We start from the raw sequence: 15,911 nt of genomic DNA on the forward strand, positions 1-15,911 counted from the left end.
CACACAAATAACACTGGACGACAGAAATGTCCTTTGGGGAATTTGCCTTCCTAAATATAGAAAGGCTTTATCCTGAGCTGCCCACATCGGAATCTACGTATTGCCCTATAAGAAAGAATAAGACAAGTGAAAGCGCCACACACACAGCCCTAGAAAGATGTATTACATAAATGGCTGAAAGGGATTTGAGTTCTGTTGGTGCCAAATTGTGTCACAAGGAAGAAAGTTCCAAACTGAGAAACCCCACATCACCACCCCAGAGCCAGTGCACTAGATTGAAGCACTTTTTATTCTTTCTGCTGAACTAGAGAATCACATGGATGTGTCTTCGGAGCACATTTCAGGCAACCATTTCCTTTTCCTCTTGGTGCCAGTCATCCTTCCACTGCAGGCATCTGTATCCATAACACATTCAAGGCATGCTAACTTATGGGACCTGCATGAGACCACATCTCAGAGCACTGTCTGTGAACCGAGGCTATGGTGCTTTTGTGAGGTGTTGGGAAAGGAAGAAAGGAAAGTGGGTGATTAAAGTGAATGGAAACAAAATTACCATTCTCAACTTTGATCTATAAGGATCGGTATGGAGAGGATTATTCCTCCCACCCTAAGCTCTCAGAGAACACTCTGCTAGGGCGGTATGACAAAGACACCATCCTCATTGAGGAAACTTCTGTGTTTAGGTGGCTCCACGAGATCATTTATAGTATGAGGAATAAGTTTGTGTATTTCATTTTGCCATGCACAGGTGATAAGGACATAGCCCCTCCTATAAAATGACTTATATTTACACCTCGGTATTTTAAATGCTTCTGTTAAATTACAATACACTCCTTCTACAAGACCCTTGCTCCTGTTGCATTTCCTAACTCCATTCTTACATGGCACAAATCTGTTGTAACAGATTTTTTCCAGCTCGTCATATTGCATAAGGAGAAAGTAATGTTCTGTCACACAACGCTGTTTGTGGTAAACATTTTTTCTCATGATTTCTTCATTACAGTAGTCCCTATGATATAATGGCATTCCAGGTTCAATAATGACACGTCTTTCGACTTTTTCTTTGGTAGGTGGTCTGGTGGGCCCTGTCCTACGAAATTCTTCCAAATACTCTCGAAATTCTTCCATTTTATCTTCTGGGGAATCGAAATCTGTATCCACCTCTTGAAACTGCACTGGCTGCAGCAGCTGCTGCAGCAATAGAAGCAGGAGCAGTGGGTGTGTGGTGATCAGAGTTCTCATCATTTTTCCTGTAGACACTAAAAGAGATAAGGAGATATGTTCTATTGTGATAATGTGCTTGCTTCACATTTCCTGTGAGGGGCACATTTATGCCACATATTGCTGTTCTGGGCTCTAAGATTTTGGATCATTTTTAAATCGCCAATTCATAATCGATCTGAATACTTCTAAATTGTTCACAGAAATGACCTTACTAGGCCTGCAGTTCAGCCTAGAGCTGTGGTAAGAGAAGAAAAGGTGAAGGAAGGAGAATGAGAAAGGGAGAGAAATAAAAGTAAGGAGGATGAAAAGGAAACAAGGAAGAAATGGAGCAAGAGAGAGATTAAAGGCCGGGCGCGGTGGCTCACGCCTGTAAACCCAGCACTTTGGGAGGCCGAAACGGGCGGATCACGAGGTTAGTAGATTGAGACCATCCTGGCTAACATGATGAAACCCCGCCTCTACTAAAAATACAAAAAATTAGCCGGGCGAGGTGGCGGGCGCCTGTCGTTCCAGCTACTAGGGAGGCTGAGGCAGGAGAATGGTGTGAACCCGGGAGGCGGAGCTTGCAGTGAGCGGAGATCATGCCACTGCACTCCAGCCTGGGCGACAAAGCAAGACTCCGCCTCAAAAAAAAAAGAGAGATTAAGGAGAGAAGGAAGGAGAAAGGAAATCAAGATAGCAGTGAGGAGAAAGGGAGGGAGGCAGAGAGGAGGCTCACATGCTTCTTCCGTCTGAAACAAATGCATCTTTTCCCTTTCTAGGAGTTGAGAACTTGCTCTGAAAAGAGCCACCCTCCCCTTTCAAACGTTCCACTTTGATAAGAAAAAAACTCCTTAACCGTGTCTTTCTTTCTCCTCTTGCTCTTTTCTGACCATAGATGCCCTTGGGAAAGGGATCAAGGAAGGTTCAAGTTTGAGCAGCTGGGATAAAAATACATTCTTGAAGTCACCCTAAACTAAAAACTATGATACACAGTAATAGCTAGCATAATGAGGAGTTAAGTGCCAAGCACTAGACTAAGCACTTTAAGTATATTATCACCATCATCCAAACAACCCTATAATAAATATATTATTTTTAGTATTGTTGTTGTTATAACAATGAATGTTGCAAAAAGAAGGTAAAGTTATTACTATCTCTCTGTGAAGGGAAGTTGCTTAAAATCTTACATTAGATCTGGCAGACTCCTGGTTCAAGCCTATTTTTGTCTAATTTCCACACATCTGTTCTTAGCTGGTATTCTATGGCCTCTATCAGTCTGGTTTCCCTTCCTAAGGCTAGACTGTATCTCCTTCTCCAGGCTGTCAAACACAGTGACTACTGAAATGGCCAATCTTAAAACTGAATTTGAGCCCCTGGAGTGCTTTGACAAATTGGTCCACACTCCGTGAAGAACCAACTGTTTTATTGCAGAAGCAATCTCCTGAGTTTTCTTACCTTACCAAGCTCTTTGTAAAAGAAGTCCTACTTGGTGGCAACCTGAGTGATTCTCTAACAGTCGTTCCCTGGAGACCTTGATCTATCAGTGATGGAGATGGACAACCTCCTGTTCTAGGCTGGATACTGAGTTTGTTCATATGTGTGTAGAAAGGTTAGAGAATGATGGAATTAAAGAGAGGTGGATGTTGGGGGACACATCAGAAAGTGGAGACAATATGAAAGTTGAGCATAGGAGTGCAAAGAAAGGAAAAGAAAAGAAAAAGCTGCGTAAAATAGTGATGTGAGAATGGGCACTCTGGGGTGGCCGTGTGCCACACTGTCCCTCCCCTCCCTGCTTTTCCTCCCATCCCTGCTTTCACACTCTCATCAAGGTCCTCCAGGAAGTCTCTTCAGAAGAGTGATCCCATGGTGACAGGCCAGAGAGCTCAGAACATATTCTCACGAGAACGTAGAGCCTCTGCAACATCTTGATCTGGAGAGAACATGGACAGTACACGTGTGAAAAGCAGAATTCAGGCAGCTGTGGCCCTGCCCTTTCTACTGCCCTAGAACATGCATAGGGCCTGTCCAGAATACTGTCTTGTTCTTTAAATCTGCAACCTTCTTCACTCTTGATTTATGAATTCAATTGTGGTTTCGTTCTTCTCAAAATCCTTTCTCATCTCAAAGTATGTGTATTTTTTTTTGTACTCCATTCTGTTACTCTTACAGATTCTTGGAAATCTTTCAACCACCTGGAATTTATTTTAATGCATAGTAAGAAGTTAGTGTGGTCTTTTTTCACATGATTCATACATAATCTCAGCATCAATTATTTGGGAAAAAAGCTATTGTCGCATCTCTAATTTTATTTATTTATTTATTTATTTATTTATTTATTTGAGACGGACTCTGGCTCTGTCGCCCAGGCTGGAGTGCAGTGGCCGGATGTCAGCTCGCTGCAAGCTCCGCCTCCCAGGTTCACGCCATTCTCCTGCCTCAGCCTCCCGAGTAGCTGGGACTACAGGCACCCGCCACCTCGCCCGGCTACTTTTTTGTATTTTTTTTGTAGAGACGGGGTTTCACCTTGTTAGCCAGGATGGTCTCGATCTCCTGACCTCGTGATCTGCCCGTCTCGGCCTCCCAAAGTGCTGGGATTACAGGCTTGAGCCACTGCGCCCGGCCTCATCTCTAATTTTAAAAGCTACTTTCTATATTTCGTAATTCTGTTTCTGAACACTTTTTTCTGTTTTGATGTGCCATAATATGCTGTTTTACTTATTATAATTTTACTGGGTTTTTTTTTAAGAGTCACAGTCTCACAATGTTGCCTGGGTTGACTCAGAACTCCTGGGTTCAAGGAATCCTCCCACAGCCTACCAAGTAGCTTGGACTACCGGTGCACTCCACTGTACCTGTACTTATTATCATTTTGTGAAACATTTTGATATCTCATAAAGCAATCTACACTCATTCCTCTTCTTATTCAAATGTTCACTATGGAGACAAACAGAAAGTAGATTATAGGGTGCCTGGGAGGTGGTAGAAATGAGGATTAACAGTAAATGGGAGAAAGAGAGACAGAGGAGAGAGACAGAGAGAGATAGACAGGGTGGCAGCGAGGGAGGGAGGGAGAACACAGAATAAACAGTGTTGAAACGAGATCACTCAGTGTTTCTGAAGTTTTTGCCTGGTAATCTCACACAGCAGAAACTCCTGGCCTACCTGGGGAATATAGGCGTCTTGGTTTTTCCTGGGTTCTCACTAATTGAAATTTCTGTGGATGAATCCAGAAATTTGCATTTTAAACAAATTTAAAGGTGATTCTTAGTTCACTAAAGTTGAAGGAGGAATTTCTTAATATGCATTAAAATGAACTTGTGAAAAAGAAAACATCAGAAAACAGTAGGGAAAATGTTTGGCCTTTTCAGCAAATGTTCTTGGAAGAAGAAAGGGATGAGTCGCTTCTTCCTTTGGGCTGTTGTGAATCATGTTGCTATGAACATGGGCACACAAATACCTGTTCAAGTCCCTGCTTTTCCTCCCTGTTTTTACACTTGCTTGGAAGGTTTATTGCAACTTAGATTTGCAGACTGAGAAAGGCCTTGGAAAGGTTGTCTATCTAGTTTCTCTTCCTAAAATCTGAGCCCCAGATCAGAACTCTGTATTTAAACACACACATAAGAAGTTTACAGTAAAAAGAAAAGACTGGAATAAGTAATGGGCTTGTAGGTGGACCAATGTATTTCAGAAGGATTATTAAGTGGTATTTTAAATTTTTAAATTTAAAATTAAAATGTAAATTTAAAACTGATTTAAATTAAATTAATTTTTTAAAAAATTTTTGAACACTTTATATAATGAAGCATCAATAAATCATGATCATATAATAATTATATAGCCTTAATCACAAAAGGAAAAACTAAATTAAATCTTTTAAATTGACAATAAATATAATAACTTACAAACTCAGTGCTGATGAAAGTGTGATGAGATGTTTCTGTCAAAAAGAAATTGTTATAATTTTTTGGAAAATTTGAGAAATACAATAAAAAGAATAGCTGATACTTTCCGCTAGCATTTCAATAGCTAGAATTCTAAGTTGCAATAATTTATATTGAAAGACAAACAGCAAATTTTACTTAAAAGGGGAAAAAACTGAAATTTTAAAATACAAATACCCAAAAAGGTGGGAAAGGAAAAGGTTAAAATGAGTCTGATGTATTTATAGAAATGACAATAAACATTGCAACAATAATTATTATTATAAGAGCTAATATTTATTGAGGCACTCAGTATTTTATGTGCATAGAATTGTATATTCTTAGAATGGGCTATTTTCCAGAATTTACAAATTTATTAATCAATAAAATTTTAGATCATCTGAGAAACAAAGAGAATAGAAAAAAGAAAAAAATTAAAAATTTAGAGATATTAAATATTTTGTGATATAATATTATAGTAGTAGGACTCCCTGGTTGACAGTGAGAAAAATTCCAAACAAATTACCTTAAATGCAAGGGGCACTGTATTGACTCACAGAACTTGGAAGTCCAAGAGGTAGGACAGGAGACAGAAATCAAATTCTTGACTAGACTCTTGTTCCTACTCTCTCCCACTCTACTCTCCTTTGTACATTCACTTTATTCTCGCGTAGGGTCTCTCCATGTAATGAGAGACCCTACGCAGTCATTACATGGAGAGACACTGCCCCTTTGTGGCCTTATATTTAGGGTCACAGTAGGAAGTGCCATTTTCTCCCACCTTCACCCAACATGGAAAATAACTTTTCTGATTGGCCGTGCTTCTGCCACATGAATAAATCCAGGGATGTGGGGCACTCTGATTGGCTACCTGAAACACATGTCCTCTTTCAGAAGTAAAGGCAAAACTACACAATTAAAACCCAACAGAATTCCAATTGTCGACAGAAGGGCTGTTCCCTATTACACAAAAAAGGAATAGAGACCGAATCTGAAAGTAATAAACGTGCTTTGCTGTTTAGCTGGGGGAAAATTAAAACTCTCCATCTATAGCATGTTCCCAATTAACAGAAATATAGATTACATGGGAAAGAAAAGAAAAAAAAATAGAAAATAAGTTGTTATTTCTGAATGATATATTTCTGGGTAATTTTTTATTCTAATCTTTAAAAGAGACAATTTTACAAATTCAAAAAAATAACAAAATGTCATTGAAGAAGTGAGGTTTTAAGAACTGGATTGGGCATGTTCTTAAATATTAAGTGCTATTTTTCCAGACTCCCACATGTTTATATCAGTAAACTCAATTTTCTTCAGCATCAGGAAAATCTATGCCTTAGTTTGAGTGGTTGAGAAAAGACAGATTATAAAACTTCAAAACTTAGAATTAGACTAACCTTTGTGAATAAATCCCAGGGTGTCTCTTAGTTAAATCCGGTAGAAAAAATATAACAGCTTTAAATTTTCGCAAACATTTTGAGGCAATATTTATGTCTCAAACCTTTACACCCATGATTGAACTGAGAATGGTACCTGTCATGCGCGTCCGTGTGAAGAGACCACCAAACAGGCTTTGTGTGAGCAATAAAGCTTTTCATCACCTGGGTGCAGGCAGGCTGAGTTGGAAAAGAGAGTCAGCGAAGGGAGATAAGGGTGGGGCCGTTTTATAGGATTTGGGTAGGTAAAGGAAAATTACAGTCAAAGGGAGGTTGTTCTCTGGCGGGCAGAAGTGGGGGTTACAAGGTGCTCAGTGGAGGAGATTTTTGAGCCAGATTGAGCCAGGAAAAGGACTTTCACAAGATAATATCATAGCTTAAGGCAAGGACCGGCCATTTTCACTTCTTTTGTGGTGGAATGTCATCAGTTAAGGCGGGGCAGGGCATTTGCACTTCTTTTGTGATTCTTCAGTTACCTCAGGCCATCTGGGCGTATAAGTGCAAGTCACAGGGGATGCGATGGCTCGGCTCTGGCTCCGAGGCCTGACATTATTCATAGTTTTTGAGTAAATAAAAGATGTTCTTATTTAAAAAAAAAAAAAAAAAAAAAAAAGCACATTCACAAAGAAAATTACTGAAATACTTGATTACACACACATAAACTGAATCGCATACCATATACATGAGTGCATAGAAAATTTCACCATAAACAAAAAACAATATAAGAATCTCTAAAGACACCAAATATAAGATTCAAAGACCACAAATAGTTTAAAAATACTTTCTAAACATGTGCAGTGTGAATGAGCTTCTCAAACTCAGGTGTAAATAAAATGTTAATTCCTTCTCTAAATCCAACATATCTGTACCGAAACCTCAACTATTGAAGGTGGCAGCAAAATGTAGCTCAGTTATTACTCTAGGTGTCTTCCACCTTTCTTACCGAATCAGAGAAACCCAGGAATCTGCAGTTGTCCTAGTACAAAAAGTTCAGTACCTTATATGTGAGTGCTGATTGGCATTATCAAAGTTTCTCTTTCTGTTATAAATGGCCTAAAGATTGAGCAGAGGTTTTCCTCTGTCTTTCAGGTATCTAAGAATGTAATGCTAATGCTATTAACTTCCACTTGAACCATCCAGGCCCAAAGATATGACAACTTCTTGTGTTGTAGAAACAAAGAAGTTCTCCCTTTCTTTTCCAGTCTTCTACAGCAATAAAAGCTAAATGCCAATCTATAACATATGACAAGGTAGAAAATGTCACTTTAAGAGGGCTGCATAATATAGTTCATATTATGCTCACTGCCAGTCTTTATTCAGATTGTATTCAATGTGAGCCAGTCACTCTAGTCTCTTCCTTCCTTCCTCTGGGTCCTTATGTCTGTGAAGAGAAACTAATAGGTTCCAGTCTGGTATAGCCTCAAGCAACACCTGAGGCTCCCTATACTTTTAGAGAACTAAAATACTTTAGACATGGCTTTGTAAAACAAGAGAGAGCAAGAAAGTTAGCAAAGTGGTAGAGTAGAAGATTCTCTGGCATGACTCCCTACCAAAAAATATAACTAGAAAATACTCAAAGACAAAAATACCACCCTGAATCCCTGAATGCAACAGAACTTAGGGGAGAAGTGGCAAAATCCCCTTGGTCCACAGAATCAAAACAAGCCACCACCAGTAAGAGAAATAGCCATTTTAAACTGTGCCAACCCTTCCCAAGCGGCCAAGCCTTCCCCAACCCTTCCTCTTCCATGGAGCGTTTCTGTGGCCGGCCACTTCTCCCTGACAATCACACAGACAGGCCTGCATGACAGTCACACAGACAGGCCTGCATAGCACTCCACTTATATAGACAAATTTCCACAGAGCTACCTTAACATTGAGCAAATAGTTAAACCTAGGGAAATCGGTGCCCAGACATCAAGGAAATGAAACATATGGTCAGTAGGAGCCTTGTATGAGCTTCTCCCTAACCTGGAGCAAGTCAAAATAATAGGGACAGCCTTACATTCTTAGTGCCAGGACCCGTCTCGGGTCCTGAGATGAGTCAAGGTAACAGAGGCAGCTGTTTGAATAGTTTTATTGGAGAGTCTAGGGCAGCTCTCCAGACCAAGCTGTAAAGGAGATAAGATAGAAATAATCACTCTGGTACCACAGTAGACAGGACTTGAAGGCACTGGGGTGCTCACAGCTTAATCAGACTTATCAAGCTTTTTTTGTTTGTTTGTTTGTTTGTTTGCCTCTGACCTTCTAGTTGAAACAAAATTAGTTATCAATAGACTTAGACAAATGCTATACTGCATGTAGGCACATAACCCCAATCTATAGAAGAAAATTTCAACACTTTGAGTTGGTCTGATGGAATTATCTCCAGCCTTCTCCCTGTACCCTGTAACAGCAATAAATTCCCTTCTTTTCTAGTTTGTCTGCTTCTTTTTATTGGGCCACAAGAAAAAGCAGCTGAACCTGGCTTATACCCAGGAACGTTTCCTTACACACATGGTTGCTGAGGTGAGAGGAGAGAATTGGAGGTGAACATCCGATCCCACCACTAATCTGGGAGTTTTCATGGGAAGCCCCATTCTGGTCCCTTCCCACAGGAACTATTGGGAGTGCCAGGAGGACCGGACCACCTGGGGTGAATTGAGGTGCTGACTGCAGTGACTGGCACATGAATCATGGTGTCTACTCAGTGCTCCAAACAGTGAGGATACCCCACTGAAGAGATTGGCTGGCATCATAGCACCACAGGGGGCACAATCTGTGGGAAGGCCCAAATTCCTAGCCAGGTTTTTCACAAAGCCCAAGTGCTCACATGGAACCTTTCTCTGGCCTGGAAACAACTAAAAGATCAGGATTAAGTTGCAGTGCTTGCTTATGTCTTTCTCAGACTGGGAAACAATGACTGGACAGTGATTTCTTTCTAAAGCAGTGTTTAAGTTCCAGTGTTCTCTGTAAATCTTCCCCCAACTAGAAAACAATGCCAGGGCAACAAGTTAGTTCTAGTGGAGTGTTTTAATTCTGGTGCTCTCTATAAGTCTCTCCCAGAACCAGAAGCAACAACAAGCCAGGTCTTTAAAAAGTGCTACATTTTTAGTTTATCTCTTCAGGATTGAGAGAGCCTGGAAGAAAAAGATCTAGTTATGTTAACAGAGATTCTTTACAAATGCAGATTTTCCCCCACGAAGGACACTTTGCAGGGCCATTTCAGAGAAACATGTTGTGATGGTTAATACTGAGGGTCAACATGATTGGATTGAAGGATGCAAAGCATTGATGTTGGGTGTGTCTGTGAGGATGTTGCCAAAGAAGATTAACATTTGAGTCAGTGGGCTGGGGAAGGCAGATTCACCCTTAATCTGGTGGGCACAATCTAATCAGCTGCCAGTGAATATAAAGCAGCCAGAAAAATGTGAAAATGTGAGACTGGCCTAGCCTCCCAGCCTACATCTTTCTCCCGTGCTGGATGCTTCCTGCCGTTGAACATCAGACTCCAAGTTCTTTGGTTTTGAAACTCCAACTGGCTCTCAACTCCAACTTGCTGCTCAAGCTTGCAGACAGCCTATTGTGGGACCTTGCGATCATGCAAGTTAATACTTAATAAACTCCCCTTTATATATAAGCATCTATCCTATTCATTCTGTCCCTCTAGGGAACTCTGACTAATACAAATTTTGGTACCGGGAGTGATTCTAGTGGAAGAGAATATTAAGGATCGAATTCTTTTATTGGTTTTGGGGATTCTGGAGTTAGCTGCTTAATATGGTTAGACCCCAAAATGCTAAGGACTGTACTTCTAATAGTATGGAAAACACTGATAGGCCTTGGCATTAACTGTTTAGAGACTTATGCAAAATAAATGCACTTGACACTCCTGATTCACCACTCAGGAGAGGCAAGGAGTTTAGTGACTCTATACATAATACCTTTGATTATATGTGGAGAGCCAAGGAACTTAATGAAGCTGTTAGTTGTTCCTAAGTTCAGTGACCAAAGTGATGAAAGATAATCATGAACTCAGGGATTCTGTCTCCCAGCTTCAGAAGCAGGTACTGAACCTCAAATCTGCTAAGATTGCTTTGAGCGAGAGTCTTCTCTCCCATAGAAAAGGAGCTGAAATTGTGGAAAAACAGACACAGATTTTTATCACGCAAGTGCTTGACCTGCCACAAAAGGGGCACACACAGCCTTGCCAGGTATCTACTGTTAAAGTGAGGGCATTGACTGGAATGGGACCCTGCAACTTGGAATGGGGATGTGTGGGAGGACCCTGATGAAGCTGGGGACACTGAGTTTGTAAACTGTGATGAAACTTTTTTGCCAGAATAAACAGCTTTCCCATCCCTAGTAGTGGTAACATCCCCTCCCCAACCCATGCTGCCATCAGCCTTTCCACCTTTGTCTGAGGAGATAAACCCTGTGCTGTCTGAGACAACGGTGATGGCTCCCCATAAGGCAGTTGCCAGACTAAATAATGTTGATTCACCTCAGGAGCCACCCTTAACACTCCTGTCTGCTTCTAGACCTATAACTAGACTAAAGTACCAGAGGGCCCCTAGAGGTGATGTTGAGAGTGTGACCCATGAGGAGGTATGCTATACTTGAAAAGAACTGCTTGAGTTCTCTTATTTGTATAAACAGCAACCTGGAGGGAATGGGAATGGATATTAAGGGTATGGGATAACAGTGGAAAGAAACATAGAGCTGGATCAGGCTGAATTTATTGATTTGGGCCCACTAAGTAGGGACTGTGCATTTAACATTGCAGCTCAGGGTGTTAAAAAGAGTTCTAATAGTTTATTTGCTTGGTTAGCTGAAATACAGATTAAAAGATGGCCCACTGCGAGCAAACTGGAAATGCATGATCTCCCTTGGTTTAACATAGAGGAAGGAATCCAAAGGCTTAGGGAGATTGGGATGGTGGAGTGGATTCATCACTTTAGACCTACTCATCCCAGCTGGGAGGGTCCAGGAGATATACCCTTGATCAATGCCTTGCAAAATAGATTTGTAAGGGCAGCACCTGCATCTTTGAAGAACCCTGTACTTGCTCTTCTCTGTATGTCAGGTCTAACAGTGGGAACCACAGTCACTCAACTACAAAATGTAAATACAGTGGGAATAATTGGATCCTGAGGTGGCAGAAGCCAAGTGGCATCACTCAACCATCAAAGGCACGGTGGGTGTAGCTATCATAAAGGACAGCAGAGACAAAGCAGCAATAAGAATAGTCTGACTCATGTAGAACTCTGGCATTGGCTAATTAATCACAGTGTTCCTAGAAATGAAATTGACAGGAATTTGATTCCTACTTAATTTATATAAGGAGAAAACTTCTAGGTCGAATGGACAAAAGACTAATTTGAATTATAAAAACAGAGAGTCACGGCCCCTAAATCAATTTCCAGACGTGAGCTAGTTTACAGACCCAGAACTTCTTGAATGAAAGGGAGGCTGGGTCCTTTTGAGGGAGGATTTCACTACATTACTGACAATTTATGCAGTGAATCTTTCTCCCATCCTTCCCCAAGAAGACCTCCAGCCTTCTACCAGCGTAACTGTACATTGGGAAAGTGCAATGATCAGGCATTTTGGGGACTACTGGACACGGGATCTGAGCTGATGTTGATTCCAGGAGACCCAAAACATCATTGTGGTCCTCCAGTTAAAGTAGGGGCTTATGGAGGTCAGATAAATAATGGAGTTTTAACTCAGGTCCCACTTACAGTGGGTCCCCAGACTCATCCTAGGGTCATTTCCTTAGTGCCAACACGCATAACTGTCATAGGCATACTTAGCAGCTGGGAGAACCCCCACATTGGCTCCCTGACTGGTAGGGCGAGGACTATTATGGTGGGAAAGGCCAAACGGAAGCCGTTAGAGATACCTCTACCTAGAAAAACAGTAAATCAACAATAATATTGTATCCCTGGAAGGAGGGCAGAGATTAGTGCCACCTTCAAGGAATGGAAAGATGCAGGGATGAGGATTCCCATCACATTCGCATTAGGTCTCTCATTTGGCCTGTTCAGAAGACAGATAGATCTTGAAGAATGACAGTGGATTATTGTAAGCTTCACCAAGTGGTGACTCCAATTGCAGCTGCTGTACCAGATATGGTTTTCTTTCTTGAGCGAATTAGCACATCTCCTGATACCTGGTATGCAGTCATTGACTTGGTAAATGCCTTTTTCTCCATTCCTGTCCATGAGGCCCACCAGAAGCAATTTGCCTTCAGTTGGCAAGGCCAGCAATATACCTTTACTGTCCTACCTCAGGGGTATATCAACTCTCTGTCTTTATGTCATAATCTTATTCAAAGAGACCTTGCTTGCTTTTCACTTCTGCAAGATATCACACTGCTGGTCCACTACATTGATGACATTATGCTGAATGGATCCAGTGAGCAAGAAGTAGCAAATGCACTGGACTTATTGGTGAGACATTTGCATGCCAGAGGATGGGAAATACATCTGACTAAAATTCAGGGAACTTCTACCTCAGTAAAATTTCTAGGGGTCCAGTGGTGTGGGGCCTGTCAAGACACTCCTAAGGTGAAGGATAATTTGCTGCATTTGGCCCCTCCTACAACTAAGAAAGAGGCACAATGCCTAGTGGGCCTATTTGGATTTTGGAGGCAGCACATTCCTCATTTGGGTGTGTTACTCCAGCCCATTTGTTGAGTGACCCGAAAGGCTGCCAGTTTCGAGTGGGGTCCAGAACAGGAGAAGGCTCTGAAACAGGTCCAGGCTGCTGTGCAAGCTGCTCTGCCACTTGGGCCATATGACCCAGCAGATCTAATGGTGCTTGAAGTGTCAGTGGTAGATAGGGATGCTGTTTGGAACCTTTGGCAGGTCCCCATACATTAATCACAGTGGAGGACTCTAGGATTTTTGGAGCAAGGCACTGTCATCTTCTGCAGGTAACTACTCTTCTTTTGAGAGACAGCTCTTGGCCCGTTACTGGGCTTTGGTGGAAACTGAAAGTTTGACTATGGGTCATCAAGTCACCATGCGACCTGAACTGCCTATCATGAACTAGGTGTTTTCTGACCCATCTAGCCACAAAGTGGGTCGTGCACAGCAGCATTCCATCATCAAATGGAAGTGGTATATATACGATTGGACTCAGGAAGGTCCTGAAGGCACAAGTAAGTTACATGAGAAAGTGGTGCGAATGCCCATGATCTCCACTCCTGCCACCCTGCCTTCTCTCTCCCAGCCTGCACCAATGGCTTCATGGGGGGGGTTCCCTGTGATCAGTTGACAGAGGAAGAGAAGACTAGGACCTAGTTCACAGATGGTTCTGCATGATATGCGGGCACCACCCGGAAGTGGACAACTGCAGCACTATAACCCCCTTCTAGGACATCCCTGAACGACAGTGGTGAAGGGCAATCTTCCCAGTGGGCAGAACTTAAAGGAGGGCACCTGGTTGTGCACTTTGCATGGAAGGAGAAATGGCCAGATGTGTGATTATATACTGATTCATGGGCTGTAGCCAATGGTTTGGCTGGATGGTCAGGGACTTGGAAGAAGCATGATTGGAAAATTGGTGACAAATTTGGGGAAGAGGCATGTGGATGGACCTCTTTGAGTGATCAAAAGCTATAAAGATATTTGCATCCCATGGGAGTGCTCACCAATGAGTGACCTCAGAAGAGGAGGATGTTAATAATCAAGTGAATAAGATGACCCTTTCTGTGGACACCACTCAGCCTCTTTCCCCAGCCACCCCCGTCATCGCCCAATGGCCCATGAACAAAGTGGCCATGGTGGCAGGGATGGAGGTTATGCATAGGCTCAGAAACATAGACCTCCACTCACCAAGGTTTACCTGGCTACAGTCACTGCTGAGTGTCCAATTTGCTAGCAGCGGAGGTCAACACTGAGCCCTCGATATGGCACCATTCTTCAGGGTGATCAGCCAGCTACCTCGTGACAGGTTGATTATATTAAACCTCTTTCATCATGGAAAGGGCAAAGGTTTGTCCTCACTGGGATAGACAATTACTCCCTATATGGATTTGCCTATCCTGCATGCAATGCTTCTGCCAAGACTGCCATCTGTGGACTCCAAGAATGCCTTATTCACTGTCATGGCATTCCACACAGCAATTCTTCTGACCAAGGCAATCAGTTCATGGCTGAAACAGTGTGGCAGTGGGCTTATTCTCATGGATTTCACTGGTCTTACCATGTTCCCCATTATCCTGAAGCATCTTGATTGATAGAATGGTGGAATGGCCTTTTGAAGTCACAATTACAATGCCAACTAGGTGACAATACTTTGGAGGGCTGGGGCAAAGTTCTCCAGAAGGCCATGTATGCTTTGAATCAGCTTCCAAAATATGGTACTGTTTCTCCCATAGCCAGGATTCACGGGTCCAGGAATCAACAGGTGGAAGTGGAAGTGGCACCATTCACCATCAACCATAGTGATTCACTACCAAAATATTTGCTTCCTGTTCCCACAACATTACATTCAGTTGGCCTAGAGGTCTTAGTTCCAGAGGGAGGAACACTGTCACCAGGAGACACACAATGATTCCATTAAGCTGGAAGTGAAGATTGACACCTGGACACTTTGGGCTCCTCCTACCTTTAAGCCTAAGAAGGCTAAGAAGAGAGTTATAGTGTTGACTGGGGTGATTGACTCCGGCTATCAAGATGAAATCAGTCTACTACTCCACAACAGAGATAAGGAAAGAGTATACATAGAATACAAGAGATTCATTAGGAAGTCTCTTAGTATTACCATGCCCTGTGATTAAGGTCAATGAAAAACCACAATAGCCCAATTCAGGCAGGACTACAAATGGCCCAGACCCCTCAGGAATGAAGGTTTGGGTCACTCCACCAGGAAAAAAAACCACGACCTGCTGAGGTGCTTGCTGAAGGCAAAGGGGATAGAGAATGGGTAGTAGAAGGTCATCAATACCAGCTACGACCACGTGACCAGCTGCAGAAACAAGGACTGTAACTGTCATGAGTATTTCCTCCTTCTTTTGTTAAATGTATGTTTGTGCATGTATACACTATTACTAGGAAAATATCTTCATTTTATTTCCTTTTCCGTTATCATGTGACATAAGATTGATTGACTTCATATCAGCATGTAAGTATTGTTAACTTTATGTAATAGTATTTAGATTGGGGATTGGTGCATTTCCGGTTGTACAAAGGATAGTTGTATTATGTCAGGCATAATTATAACATTGTTGTCTTTATTTGAAGATTATGTGTGTTCTGAGATGTGTATGGGTTCAAGTTGACAAGGGGTGGACTTGTGACGGTTAATACTGAGTGTCAACTTGATTGGATTGAAGGATGCAAAGTATTGATCCTGGGTG

The 15,911-nt window shown here is 42.0% G+C and overlaps 1 protein-coding gene across 6 annotated transcripts; it reads right to left on the reverse strand.

Moving 5' to 3' along the window:
• Positions 1-271: 271 nt before the first annotated feature.
• Positions 272-5,822, reverse strand: LOC106995690 (inactive ribonuclease-like protein 9). 6 transcript variants are annotated; one of them, XM_028842659.2, is made up of 5 exons: positions 5,653-5,707; positions 5,109-5,143; positions 4,369-4,420; positions 3,026-3,136; positions 272-1,259 (listed from the first exon to the last, which is right to left on the reverse strand). In XM_028842659.2, coding segments are annotated over exons 4-5 (630 nt in total). In that variant the 5' UTR covers positions 3,027-3,136; positions 4,369-4,420; positions 5,109-5,143; positions 5,653-5,707; the 3' UTR covers positions 272-630. The 6 variants fall into 6 exon arrangements, with proteins under 6 accessions (XP_028698492.2, XP_077796620.1, XP_028698493.2 ...); XM_077940494.1 differs by lacking the exon at positions 3,026-3,136 and having other exon boundaries at positions 5,653-5,822; XM_028842660.2 differs by lacking the exon at positions 5,109-5,143.
• Positions 5,823-15,911: the final 10,089 nt, after the last annotated feature.

Source organism: Macaca mulatta, chromosome 7 (genome assembly GCF_049350105.2).
Source record: "Macaca mulatta isolate MMU2019108-1 chromosome 7, T2T-MMU8v2.0, whole genome shotgun sequence".
NCBI lineage: Eukaryota > Metazoa > Chordata > Mammalia > Primates > Cercopithecidae > Macaca > Macaca mulatta.